Here is a 13,510-nt window from a genome sequence, read left to right on the forward strand (position 1 = left end):
CCCCAACTTGAGTTTTTGCCCTGCCTCCCTTCATGATGGCTGTGAGCTATATGCTGAACTACAAACCCTTTCCTCCCCAAGTTGCTTAGGAGAGGCATTTAATTACATTAGAAGAAAGCAACCTGGGACAGCCCACCTGTTCCTTGTCCTGTGTTCATTCTCAATTGAAACACGGCTTTCTTGACTTGGATTTTCTCTATGGACTAGCACCAGGCATTCATCATTCAACCACCAAGGTCAGGTCACAAGAAAACTGGCCGGCTGTCCTTGTCCACAGGCAGTGTTAAGTGATCAGTCAGAAGAGTGACAGTTAATCCTGTCCCTGGATCTGGTTTCCTCCAGAAACTGACCTTACAGGTGACTCAAAGTTGGGGAGCATGGGGATGTGGAGAAATGACCGCCTTTGAATTATTAAGCAGCCATAGGAAGCATTCATCTATTCTTCCCTGGGTCTATCCTACTCAGCTCCACCAAACCTGCTCATCGTCATGGCGTGTGCCCTGTGACAGAGTTTCTTGTCGCTTTGTCCTAGGCAGTGGCACAAAACCTAGGGATGTAGCAGCCGCTGATCCCCATGAGAGTGATGAAAGACTCTATGAGCAGCAGGGACCGTGGTGCTCTGGCTGAGTGGCCTGGGAGTTCCTGTCTAGATATAAAGGCACTTGGGTTTTGAACCTGGACCTGCCATCCAGAGACTACGTAACCTTCGCAAGCCATTTAACTTCTCTGCGCTGTCTTCATCACCTGTGCAGGGGTTAGAGAGAGATGGCAGACTAGACGCCTCAACCTTTTCTGACTCCATTGTCCAGGACTCTCATGAGATAAATCTCCCCTATGTGAAAGACTTGGAATAAGCATCGGTACCCATCAGACTCCCAGAACGCAGCCAGGACATTCCTTTTTTCTCCCTTCCAGCTGGAGTCCCTCCCATTCTGCCAGCAGGGACATGCATGTTTTTCCCACACATTTCAAAGAAAGACTACCTATACCTGGGGGTGACAGTAACCCCTAGGGATTTCAGAACTAGATGCTGTTTGTTGTTGACGCTACCCTTCCACTAAGGATGTTTGGAGCAGGTAGGGCCTGGCAGCTAGCCTAAAGCTCGGAGCACTCAGCATGTCAGCCACATAGATGCAGGAAATCCCCCAACACTCTACCATTGACGTTGCTGGAGTCACTTGTCCCTGCCTGTGAGAGTGGGTTTCTCATTTTTATGTTCATCGATTACACTAGAGCACTTAGAAGTCACCTAGGACAATTCAAGTTTTATCTTAGCACAAATTAGTGATCCTCACTACTGTATAAATGAGATGACCATGCTAATTTTACAGATAAGGAAACTTAGTCCGGAAGCCATGTTGGGGTTGTTGGAGACCATACACTTGAGTGAGGGCCATAGGTAGAGCCCAGGTCTGCCCCTGAGCCTGGTGCCCATCTGCTGTCATTGAGCCTATGATGGGACCTGGCTTCTGCACCCGCTGGCATCCAGTCTCCAGGTACCTCCCTCCTGCAGGGGACACTAAGGTGCATAGGGGATCTGCCATGCCTCTCCACAACGTCATCCACCCTGACTGCAGGAGGCCAGTTCCAGGGCCCACCTCTCTGCCATGTGCAGAAGCAACCTGATTGAGAGATTTGAGAATTGGGTGCTCTGAAGCATATGTTTATAGGTTCAGGCCACCAGGCTAAGTTTCTGGAGAGGCATCTCCACCCTGTCCCTTCCCACCCAGAGGATGTTGCAATGCCACCACATCCTGGTATTAGGCGGCCTCAGTCCCATGCACTGGGCTAGGAGTACTTGCAGAGGAACCCTGTGCTTTTCTCCTCAAAGCCACCCTCCTCAGACTTAGGCCACAGATGTCATCTCAGATTCAGACACAGTCCACCACCAGCCTTGGTTAAGATGAGAGCTTGGCCTTTATTGTAGGCCCAGGAGGGCACAAGGCAGGCAGGACACACAAGGGACGGAGTGACTCCGGCTGGTCAGGCCATGGCCCAGGCAGCAGCGGGAGTCCACTGCAGCTGCAGGGCCTCACTTGCTGCACTTCCGGGGAGCGCACCTGCACTGCATGGCGTTGATGACCTCGTGGTGCACCACAGAGCCATTGGTGCAGAGCAAGGGCACATGCATGGACTCCGTCCTCGAGGGCCCGCAGCAGGAGCACTGTTCCTGCACATCCTCAATGTCAATGGAGTAGACGGCTTTGCTGGCACACTTGCCCTGTAATACAGCAGAGAGACGAGGCATCACAATTCTGAACGTGGTAGCAGGTCTGGGACGGCCTGCATCAACCCTCCTCCTGCCTTTCTAAGCAACACAGGCCCGGCCTCACCCAGAGGCACCTGGGAGAGCTAGGCAACTTGTAAAGGTAGATCTCAGGAAACAGTGAACTTCCTTTCTCCAATTATTACATACACCCAATCCCTCTAGCTGTGGTTTCTACACACACTGACTGATCCTGGGCCCCCATCTTCTACAAACGACTCCCCAGTCTCTTTACAGATTTGTTTTGGTCTTTCTTCTGGGTCAAACAATCCTACTCCCTAAATGAAACATTCACTTTAAAGACAATGTCTACGATTCCTTATCTCTCTCTTCCTTGTGACTTCCAAATCCTTCTAGATGATAACTAAGGAAACTTTAGCCTCTCCTACCCAAGTCTTCTTGAAGTCACACAGCCTTACCTGGCAGTAATGAATGTCCACTTCCTCTTGGGACTTACAGTCTCCCACTTTGACATACTTTAGCTTGGCTATGATGTCTTTGCAGTCGGGCTCCTCACCTATGGAACAGGTGAGAGGTGGAACTGGAGGGCTGGCTAGCTGGGGTCCTGTAAAACACTTTCCACATCCAGTGCCTTCGCTAAGTTGGACATGGTCCTCTTTCTATCAACAACTAACCAAAGCCAGTTGCGGGAAGAGGAATTAAGTTTTTCAAGCTCACCTCAGCTGCCCCTGGCTCCTCAGATTCAGAGATAGCATTACTACTGGATAACTCATTTAACTGTTCAGTTCTAATTGCAGAAGGAGCCTGGGTTGACTGTATTTTGGTCAGATAGACAGATGAGGCTTGCTTTTATATAATTTGAAATTCAGAAAAACATCATGGCCAAAGCCATCTTGTCATGCTGTAACTATACCCAGAAACTAATAGACAATGAAGTAGCCATTAAATAGAATTCATATCAGTCCATCCCTGTCTTTGGCTAAAAATACAAATGTCATGGCCACATATATATTCACTTCCTCTGTAGAGGCTGAGGAGACTCCTAAGGCCCTTTGGGCCACCATCTCCTTGAGAGTTGTTACTTGCATGTCACCAGTATGAGCTTCCTTATATACAGTGACCTATATATACACCTGAAGCTCTGCGTGACTCCCTGGGAAGTCTAAGCTCTACTGCCAGCTCACTACTCTGATCTCAGTCATGACAGCTTTCCATCCTGCAAAGTTCCAAATCTAGGCCAACCCCTAGAGACACATTAGCCTGCCTCCCAACTTCAGACTAATTTTATGGTAAAGGAAAAGTCTTCCAACTGCATAAGAGGGTGATTTTGGAGCCAATGTGCAATACTCTCTTGTTGCAGATTTAAATCCTTAAGCCTAGCTTATTTTCCTTCCAGAAGGTCTTATAGCCTTCTGAACATGTTGGCCAATGAAGGCTCCTTATAGCTGGTTTCGGAGATAGTGGCTTCTGAACCAAATCCCAAGAATAGTATCTAGAGGGAGTGTATCTTCCCTGATGGCTTCCTGAATTCACATTCCTAAACCATCCAGTGGGAAATTTGCAAACACTCTCAGAGTGTGTTTCCTCCATCTGCAGTTTGGTGATAGCACTCACTGGGGCTCTCATAACAAACCATCAAGAAAAGAAGAAATGGTTGAGCGAATTCATGCTTCCACCCTTCTCTAACTTCAGCCAAGCATGAGCCCACAAATCTAAAATGAAGCTAAACAAACTAAACTAAAAGAAAAAATATTAGTCTCAGTTTAAAAAAAAAAATGTGACTTGTACTCACGAACACAAAAATGGATGGGGAAGATAGTGTCTGGTGCACATCTCCAAAACCCCACCTCTGACTGTCTCTGCCAATCAGAGCCATTAGTACGGTGTAACTAAAAGGTCAAGGGGGACCAAGGTTGATGAAAATAAGGCCATGAACTTGGACTAGCCTTGTGATGCTCCCTCGTGATAGATATATGACAATCAAAGGTTCTAAGGTGCACATGAGGCTGGAGATGGAGCTGGAAGAGGATAGGAAGTAACATCTTCATAAGCACTTCATGGAAGATTTGAGCAGGGTATGGGCTAATGATAATCAGGAAGGGAAGGTAGTTGGCTGAATGGATGAACCTAATGACCAACTGATAAACAAGAACTACTTTTCTGGAATAAAGTTTACTTCAAATAATAGTGCCTGGCCTTGGTCTAATGGACCTCGAAGCGCAGGCTGTTAGTAATGTACTCACATGTGTCACAGCAGGTGCCTGGGATTTTCATGATTTTCCCCTTCAGAAAAAAGAATAGTACAAGATCAGGCACAAATAATTCAACACGGATGAGTTCTCAGGTCACACGAATTCCTGGCTCTGAACTCAGAGCTCTGAGCTAAAATATCCAGATGTAAACTGCTTTCCCATCACAATTGTGGGGCAACTGAACATTTCACCTGACCACAGTGGTCAGGATCTTCATCCCCAGGAAAACATGAAAAAGGGCCAACGGAAGTGCTGCAGCTCTGAGGGGAAGGTTCCCTGACTGAAGGGCTGCAGCTCTGAGGGGAAGGTTCCCCAATGGAAGGGTTGCAGCTCTGAGGGGAAGGAATCCTGGCAGTTGGGAGCCAAGGAATACCACAAAATCACTCTGCACAACAAACCTCACACAAGAGATTTCTTGGGAAAGACACAAGTAGGCGGCTGCCTCTGCTCAGGAGAGAAGCGGCAGGGAACTGAGCAAGAGGCAGACTTTACAGAGGGTTTCTTGGAGGTGGAGATTTCCAGGGTGGAGACTTCCAGGGTGGGGATTGGTGGGACTTCAGGGAAAGCCCAAGGATTGGTGGGTTTTCAAGCTCAGAGATCGGTGTCTTTTGGTGAGTTTTCAAACCCGGAATCAGGCTCTGACCTTTTAGCCTACAGTCAATGTCCTGCCTTACTATTCAAAGATCATAGCTTCCCTCTGGTGACCAACTATTCTCAAAGCATCCTATGCCTTGGAGAATTATCTCCTCACCTCCATTTCATTGATTCTCAACCAGTACAGAGATCTGTCTTGGACATGGTGGGATTGCATAAGAGCTGAGCTGAACATTGCATAGAACGCCACCCGTGGAGTCAAACAGTGAGATCTTCAAGACAAAGGCAAAATCTGAACTGCAGCTACTCACTCCTTCAGCCAGACACTTGTGTTCATCAAAGGGTGGGCAGCCTGTGACCCTCTTCTCCCAGATGTACTCTCCTCTCTCATTGACCTTGCAGAAATGACTGTCACAGCCATCCTGGAGTGTCTCATCTTGCTGAAAAGGAAGAAGAGAGTGGGTAGAATCAATGCAACAATCGTGTTTGGATTACAAAGCTAAAACAATGAGGAGAACCAGAGAAGGATGAGACGATGTGTAAAAACTGCATACTCAGAGGACAGACTAGAGGTGCGGCCTCGGTTCCATAATTTACTTACTATGAAGAGAGCTGCAGAAATGCAGAAAGTCCTCAGGCTATTCTGACCATGTGTTTACAAGATGGAAATGCAGTGACAGCAGCCTGACTGATTGATAACCAGATGGGATATGAACCAAGACCCCAGCTCTCAGACCCACCAGTTAGTTCCAGGAGTCACGGGTGGGTCTGATTGCCTGACCAGTCCCACCGAACCTCAAGGCTACAGAAAATCTTTTTCAAAACAAACAAACAAAAAAAAAAATCAATCCACTCCAAATGAGGTCATATGCCAACTACACGTTTGTCAGGAAGAGCAAAAGTGTAACAGAACTCAAAGAGGAGACCCTGTGCCTTCCACAAGTCATCTTCACTTCCCTTAAAAAGGGAAGTGAGAGAAGAAGCCGACAATGAGCCCAAATAGTCCTTTGGCTGGAGGAAAAGACGCCCCTCCCAGGGAGAACCAGAGAGTGGTGTGAGGGGACCCTGAGTCCAGCTCATTCCCACCTTCAGGGTCACGATCTGTCCTCCTCTTAGCTGAATAGTGCAAGCTGTAGGTAAGCATCTCCCACAGCATTCACCTGGGTTCTTCTCTTCACGGTAGCCCTGTATGCAGGAAAGAAAGCAGCCATAGTCACCTGCCCAGAGCACCGCAGTTATAACTCAGCTCACCTGACTTGCCTTGGCTATCCCATAGTCACTCCCAGGGTTCAGCGGACATCCCATAGTCACTCCCAGAGTTCAGCAGACATCCCATAGTTACTCCCAGAGACTTTTGTCCAAAATGAAACTTGATTTTTTTTTTAATCCAAATATCGTCTTTTTCCAGTTTTCTTTATCTTGGCAGATGACCCAGCTGCTCAAACTGGAAATCCGGCAGTTATCCTAACTCCTCCATCTAGTTTTCTCAGTACTTTCCCACCACAGCCATTAAAATCCAAGTCTTGCTAACATTGCATCTCATACCCGCCCATTGTCATAACCAATCGCTTCTGTCATTCTCTCATCTAAGCCATCATCATCTTCTCCTGACTCTGGTAAAGTCTCCTCCCTCTGTCCTCGCCTCCTACCACAGGCTTCCACATGTCCACTAGAATGACCTTCATAAGATACATCCCGCCGGGCAGTGGCGGTGGCGGCGGCGGCGGCGGCGGCGGCGGCGGCGGCGGCGGCGCACGCCTTTAATCCCAGCAGTCAGAAGGCAGAGGCAGGCGGATCTCTGTGAGTTCGAGGCCAGCCTGGGCTACAGAGTGAGTTCTAGGAGAGGCTCCAAAGCTACACAGAAAAACCTTGTCTCAAAAAAACCAAAAAACCAAAAAAAAAAAAAAAAAAAAAAAAAAAAAAAAAAAAAAAGATCCATCCCGCCTTGACACTCCCCTACTTCAGACCGAGATTCTCTGAGTGCAGTTCTGGCTCCAGAGGCGGCACAGGAGCTTGTGTTGGACGGACACACACACACACACACACCCTTCATATAACAATGGCAAATGATTGACAGATAGTAAAACAACTATTAAAGCCAAAATCGGAAATCAATTGTTGGTTACTTGACCCTTGAAAAAAATGAAAAATAATGAACAACATTTACATTTTAATGCCTTTTCCCAACGGACAGTTTGTAGGGCCCTGGACTGTCAGAACTCAAGGAAATTATATGTGTCTTGTCCTGACGACTTAAAAGACAAGTTCAGAACTACTAGAAGAACTGGAAACTGAGGGGTGCATCTCAAGAAAGAAGAAATCAAAACAAAAGCTCCATGTAAATTCTCCTCAAAGATTTGGTTAGCCCTTTAATTACATGTGTACTGAGAAGCCTGCAAGAAGCCTGGGGACAAAGGATGGATGGGTGGGCATTCAAGAGATCTGAGCAGAAAGTTCATATGCCGTGTCTCAGAGGAGACAGTTTGGGAGAGCTAGGTAAATAACTCGGATGTCTACCAAAAATTCACAGACACGCACACACAGACATCTAAGGAATAACCCTCACACTAAAGCCTACCTAAAGCATCATATATAAAAGAAAAAAATCAGAAACCTATTACTCTTCTACCATAGACACAAAAATCTCACTTTTAATTACAAACAGATCTAGTAGTAGATATAGAAAAGAGCACCATGTCATGACCAGATGAGGTTTATTCAAAACAATGGTGACCTTACCACTTGAAACCAACCAATGTAATTCTTTGTTTCCAGAGTTAAGGAGAAACTATAAGATTGTCTGAAAATATAAAGCCATCCAGCAAAATTCAAAGAACTATTCATAATTTAAACTCTCATCATCGTATGACTAGAAAGGAATTTCTTCCATGTGATAAAAAGTAATATACTTTGTCATGCTCAGAGAATTGGTTCCCAAGAGGTTAAAAAAAATTACACTCATCACTTCTATTCATTATCACACTAGTGGTACTAGCCAGTATGATAAACAAGAAAAATAGCTGGGCTTGGTGGCGCATGCCTTTAATCCCAGCACTTGGGAGGCAAAGGGAGGCTGATCTCTGTGAGTTCAAGGTCAACCTTGCAAGACTCTATCCTTAAGAAAGATGTTATCTAGTCTCAGTTATTTTCTTTTTTTTTTTAAAGATTTATTTATTATGTATACATTGTTCTGCCTGTATGTATCCCCACAGGCCAGAAGAGGGCACCAGATCTCATTACAGATGGTTGTGAGCCACCATGTGGTTGCTGGGAATTGAACTCAGGACCTTTGGAAGAGCAAGCAGTGCTCTTAACCTCTGAGCCATCTCTCCAGCCCCCTCAGTTATTTTCTTATAGTGGCACAAGCAGACTGAGACAAAACCTAAATAAATGGAGAAATATACTGTGTTCATGGATGGAAATACTCAGTATAATCAAGATGTCCATGCTCTTAAGACTGAACCATGTACTAAACAATCCAGTATACTTTTAAATTCTTTTCATAAAAAGTAAAAAGTTGACACTAAGTTTTTATGGATATAAAATGACATAACCCAATCTTGCAACAGAACAATTCTAAAAGACTTACACTATCTGATTCAAGACTATAGTATCTGATTCAAAGCTACAGTAATCAAGGATGTGACCACAGGATTTACACATTAATCAAATGACTAGAAAACAGAACCAGCAATAAATCTACATATCCACAGACAATTCTTTTCTTACACAGGTATCTAGATAATTCAATGAAGGGAAGGTAACTTTTCAGTAGATGGTGCTGGAATCACTGGAGAGCCACCTTGGGGTGTGGCTTAAATACTGTGAGAAGAGGGTTGTGAATGTATGTGTGCGTGTGTGTGGAGGGATGCATTGGAGTGTGTGTTTGTGGAGGGGTAAGTTGGGTATGTGTGTGTGGGTGTGTGGAGGGGTGTATTGGGGTGTGCATGTATGTGTGTGTGTATGTGTGGAGAAGTGCATTGCGTGGGGGGGGAGTGCCAGTGGAGTTCTGTGTGTGTGTGTGTGTGTGTGTGTGTGTGTGTAGGAGTGAGTTGATGTATGTGTGTGTGTGTGTGTGTGTGTGTGTGTGTGTGTGGAGGGTACATTGGGTGTGTGTGTGTGTGTGTGTGTGTGTGTGTGTGTGTGTAGGGGTGCATTGCATGTGTGGGGTAGGACGGTGGTGTGTGTGTATAGTGGTGAGTTAGGGCATGTATATGCATATGTATGTATGGAAGGGTGCATTGGATGAGTGTGTGCGCGTGTGTGTGTGTGTGTGTGTGTGTGTGTGTGTGTGTGTGTGTACAAAATTATTGACATAATTTAAGATCTCAACCTACAACAGAAAAAACAAAAATGCTTAGCAAAACCGAGCACTGGTAAGAAAGTCCCTGGAACCCTGACACACTGGAAGCTCTCCCTGGCCATCAAGTGAGTCCCGAGGCATGTATGCTGGTCCCTCTGTGCCCAGGAGCTGGCACCTGCATCACCTGAGTTTGATGGTGACTCAGGATAAGAGCCCTTCATTCATATCTGCATTGGGGAAGGCAAAAGCTTGAAGATAGCAGGACTTTGCTATTTTGCAAAATGCCTTCACATTCTGAAGATACCATAAGTTTGCCAATTTGTAGAATAAACAGATTTTAAACAATTTTATATAATTATATAAATCTACATATATTTAACAAAATAATAACAATGCTACCATCAACTGTCTCATCAGTTCATAAAAATAAAAACTCTTCTTCTCCTCTTTGCCCTAAAAGAAAGAAGGTGCTCTCAAAACCATAGACTGTAGCTGTGTTTAGTAGGGGCAGGGATGATCGAGCACAGAGACTGGAGTCCAACCCCTAGTGTCCACATAACAAGTCAGGGGTGGCAATGCATATGTGTAATCTCAGTACCGGGAAGTGAGGCAGGTGATGCGCTGGACTCACTGGCCAGGTAGCCCTGCCTAATTGGCGAGGTCGCAGTGAGAGGCCATGTCTCAAAAGCAGGGAGAAATAAATGAATAAAATAAAAATACAGATTTAGTTCGGTGGTACACCACCTCTTCCCATTCTTGTTTCCATTTGGCCACTTTTGTGGATCGCCACACTAGAGCTATTCACTGGGGTCCAGAGGACCTGTGACAAAGAGCTATAACACTCTAAGAATAGTGCCTAATGCCTGTAATTCTAGCACTCAGGAGGCCGAGGCAGGAAAAATATCCTTAAGTTTTATGACAGCCTTGGCTACAGTGTAAGTACTTCTATCTTGAAGTACGGGGGGCTGGAGAGGGGGGGGAGGAGGGAGAAAGACGACTCTAACCAATCAGTTTTAACATCCAGCTGAAGCCTCTGTCAACATGAAGGGCAAGCATCGGTAAGCTTGCCCAGAAGTGAACTTCAATAATTTGCTCCCAGTAAATCAGCCTATGAACTCGATGTGCCTTCTGGGGGTTGAACATGAGGATGGAGCTCAGCACAGAGGCAGGGAGCCTGGGCCAGGGGCCAAAAGCACCACTTTGAAATGATGCTGTTGGAAACTGAGGACCACAAGGTAATGTTTCAACCTTACCTTGAGGTTGAAACTGTTTTTAAAATGCACAACTCCTGGAAGGTACACTAGCAAGGGAAATGAGAGAGGGAGAAAAGAGAAGGAGCAGACACTGAGTGAAACGGGAGTCAAGTGAAGAAATAAGACACAGCTTCGGGGCTGCTTTCGTGGGAGCTTGTATCTGGGCATTTTCAGTGAGTATCAGCAGAGCATAGGAAATGGTACCCTGAGAAGGGCAGGGGGACAGTTTCTCTCTACCCAAGAAGCAAGAACGGCTGCAAGTAGAGAAGGGACTGTGGGAGGAAGGGGCAGACCGTGGCTGGAAGGGCAGTGGGTGGCATCCACACACCAGCGGGGCAAAGTCCAGCCAGGAATAAAAAAAGCAAAGAGGACCAGGAGGGCAAAGGAACAGAAAGAGTGGAGAAGAAAGAAGCCATATTTTTGAAGGATGGTGGGGGCCTGAAGACCAGAAAGAATGGACATTCATCAGCACAGGAGTGTGTGAAAGAAAACAAGTCCTTCCCCTCCCAACGCCCATGTCCCTCACCATGGCTGCTGCCCTGTTAAGTATACTGCAGCCACTGCTGGGCCCAGAACAATGAGAGGACAGGAAGAGGACTTGCCTGAGCACACCTGGACACCAAGGTGGCCACTGCCAGCAGGTATGTATGTCATAGGCTGCCACCATGTGCCACTCCCCTGAGCATCCCATGAAACATTCAATTCATTGTGGAAAGTCAGCTCACACACACACACACACACACACACACACACACACACACGCACGCACACGCACACGCACACACACAGGGGCCTTGTCTCTGGCTGTTACTGAATTGAAACTGCTAATGACAACTCTGAGTACACTAGCAAGGAAATGACAGAGAGAGGAGAAAGAAAGGAGCAGCACTGAGTGACGGGAGTCAAGTGAAGAAATAAGACACAGCTTCGGGGCTGCTTTCGTGGGAGCTTGTATCTGGGCATTTTCAGTATCAGCAGAGCATAAGAAATGGTACCTGAGAAGGCAGGGGACAGTTTCTCTCTACCAAGAAGCAAGAACGGCTGCAAGTAGAGAAGGGACTGTGGAGAAGGGCAGACCGTGGCTGGAAGGGCAGTGGTGGCATCCACACACCAGCGGGCAAAGTCCAGCCAGGAATAGAAAAAAGCAAAGAGGACCAGGAGGGCAAAGAACAAAAGAGAACAAGAGTGGAGAAGAAAGAAGCCATATTTTTGAAGGATGGTGGGGCCTGAAGACCAGAAAGGAATGGACATTCATCAGCACAGGAGTGTGTGAAAGAAAACAGTCCTTCCCCTCCCAACGCCCATGTCCCTTACCATGGCTGCTGCCCTGTTAAGTATACTGCAGCCACTGCTAGACCAGAACAATGAGAGGACAGTGCTGGACCCTGCACCAATGCCACGCACAGTGTCAGCTCCCATGCCACTCTGAGCATCCATGAAACATCAACATTGTGAAAGTCAGCTCACACACACACACACACACACCACACACACGCACACGCACCCACCCACCCCACACACACCCGTCTCGCTGACTGAAGTCCAATCACCGAGGGACCAACTCTTCCTCCACCAATGGGCCAGGTTCCCAGCCAGCCACTGACATCCCTGCTGCAGCCAGTGAGTCGTAGTTTACAGCCATGTTAGTTCTGCTTCCTTTCTTCCATCTTGTCTCAAAGCTCCGCCTTGTTAACCAGTCCCTGGCCACCCCTTCAGCTGTCTTACCCAGCTCGCGCCCTTCAGTTCTTGCCTACTTCTCTTTGTTGACCTCTACTTCTATCTGCTAGCTATTCACCATCCTCTATCTTAGACATTCATATTGGACATTCAACTTATGGAAAGCCAGCCAAGTAGCCCTTGGCAGAGCGGCCTCCCTTCTTCATGCTTCATTTATGCTCATTTTTCAAACTTCACCTCCACCACTCATCAGCACAAACCACCTTGTTCTGGTCTCTGTGGGAGGTGATGCTAACACCGTGTGTCTGGTGAAGGCATCAATCAGGTCTACCTAGTTGTCACTCACTGCAGTTGCCCAACCCCAGGGCCTTACTGAGGTCCTTCAAGGCGTGTATCAAGGCCGGTTAAGGATGCTGGTGTACAAGAGGACCAGCTAAGGCAATTCACAGCGAAGCTTGAAAAAAAAACATAGAAGGAAGACTAATCTAGTTATTCTGAAGGGGGCACACTGCTTTAGCAAGATATCAAAATATTGGAGAAAAAGGGAATAATATAGAACAACATGGGCATGTGTTTTAAACAATGTAAGCACCCTCTGGAGGCAGAGGAGGTGCCGGTACCACACCTTCTGAACACCAGAGGGCGCTGCTAGGGGAGCTTAATAGACCTCCCTCACCCACACAGACTGCAGCCCTACCCCAGCCCCAGCTCAGCTTCCAAATGACGTGGGTGTGCATCTCTGAGTCTGTTTCCCTCACTACCTGAGATGCAGCTCAGCAGACAATGAAGGTGAAAGGTGGCATGTAATTTGAGACGACGTTGCTCTGCTCCATGATGAAGGCCTCAGCTGTTGTAGGGGGAGATGTTTTACATTCACGTGCTAACCCCAAATCCTAAAACATCAACTGCAATTGTGCAAAAGATCAAGAACCTGTATTTAACTGGTTTCATTTTCATCAAAGCACATATATCCTCTTTGAATTGAATCACACTATCAGAAAGAGCTGTGTCTCCCATAGGGCCACCCATTCCACTGACCTTTCATTAAGTCCTGCTTTGAGCTTGACACTATATAAGTGTCATGGAAAACACAGATGTAGGTCACCTGTCCCTTATTCTGATAAAAACAGGAAGCACCCACATGACCTCTCAGCTCCCACTGTTCCTTGTCCTAGCCCTGTCCTTTCCGGGTACCAATCCCCCA

General features: G+C 46.7%; 1 protein-coding gene across 1 annotated transcript in view; it reads right to left on the minus strand.

The window, feature by feature from the left end:
* Positions 1-1,894: 1,894 nt before the first annotated feature.
* The window catches only part of Vwf (von Willebrand factor), a 137,184-nt gene continuing 125,568 nt past the window's right edge, over positions 1,895-13,510 (minus strand). Inside the window, 5 exon segments of the mRNA XM_028892286.2 lie at positions 1,895-2,221; positions 2,686-2,783; positions 4,471-4,510; positions 5,385-5,513; positions 6,160-6,258. Of these exon segments, the coding sequence (XP_028748119.1) occupies positions 2,033-2,221; positions 2,686-2,783; positions 4,471-4,510; positions 5,385-5,513; positions 6,160-6,258 (555 nt within the window). The 3' untranslated portion in view covers positions 1,895-2,032.

Source organism: Peromyscus leucopus, chromosome 3 (genome assembly GCF_004664715.2).
Source record: "Peromyscus leucopus breed LL Stock chromosome 3, UCI_PerLeu_2.1, whole genome shotgun sequence".
Taxonomy (NCBI): Eukaryota; Metazoa; Chordata; class Mammalia; order Rodentia; family Cricetidae; genus Peromyscus; species Peromyscus leucopus.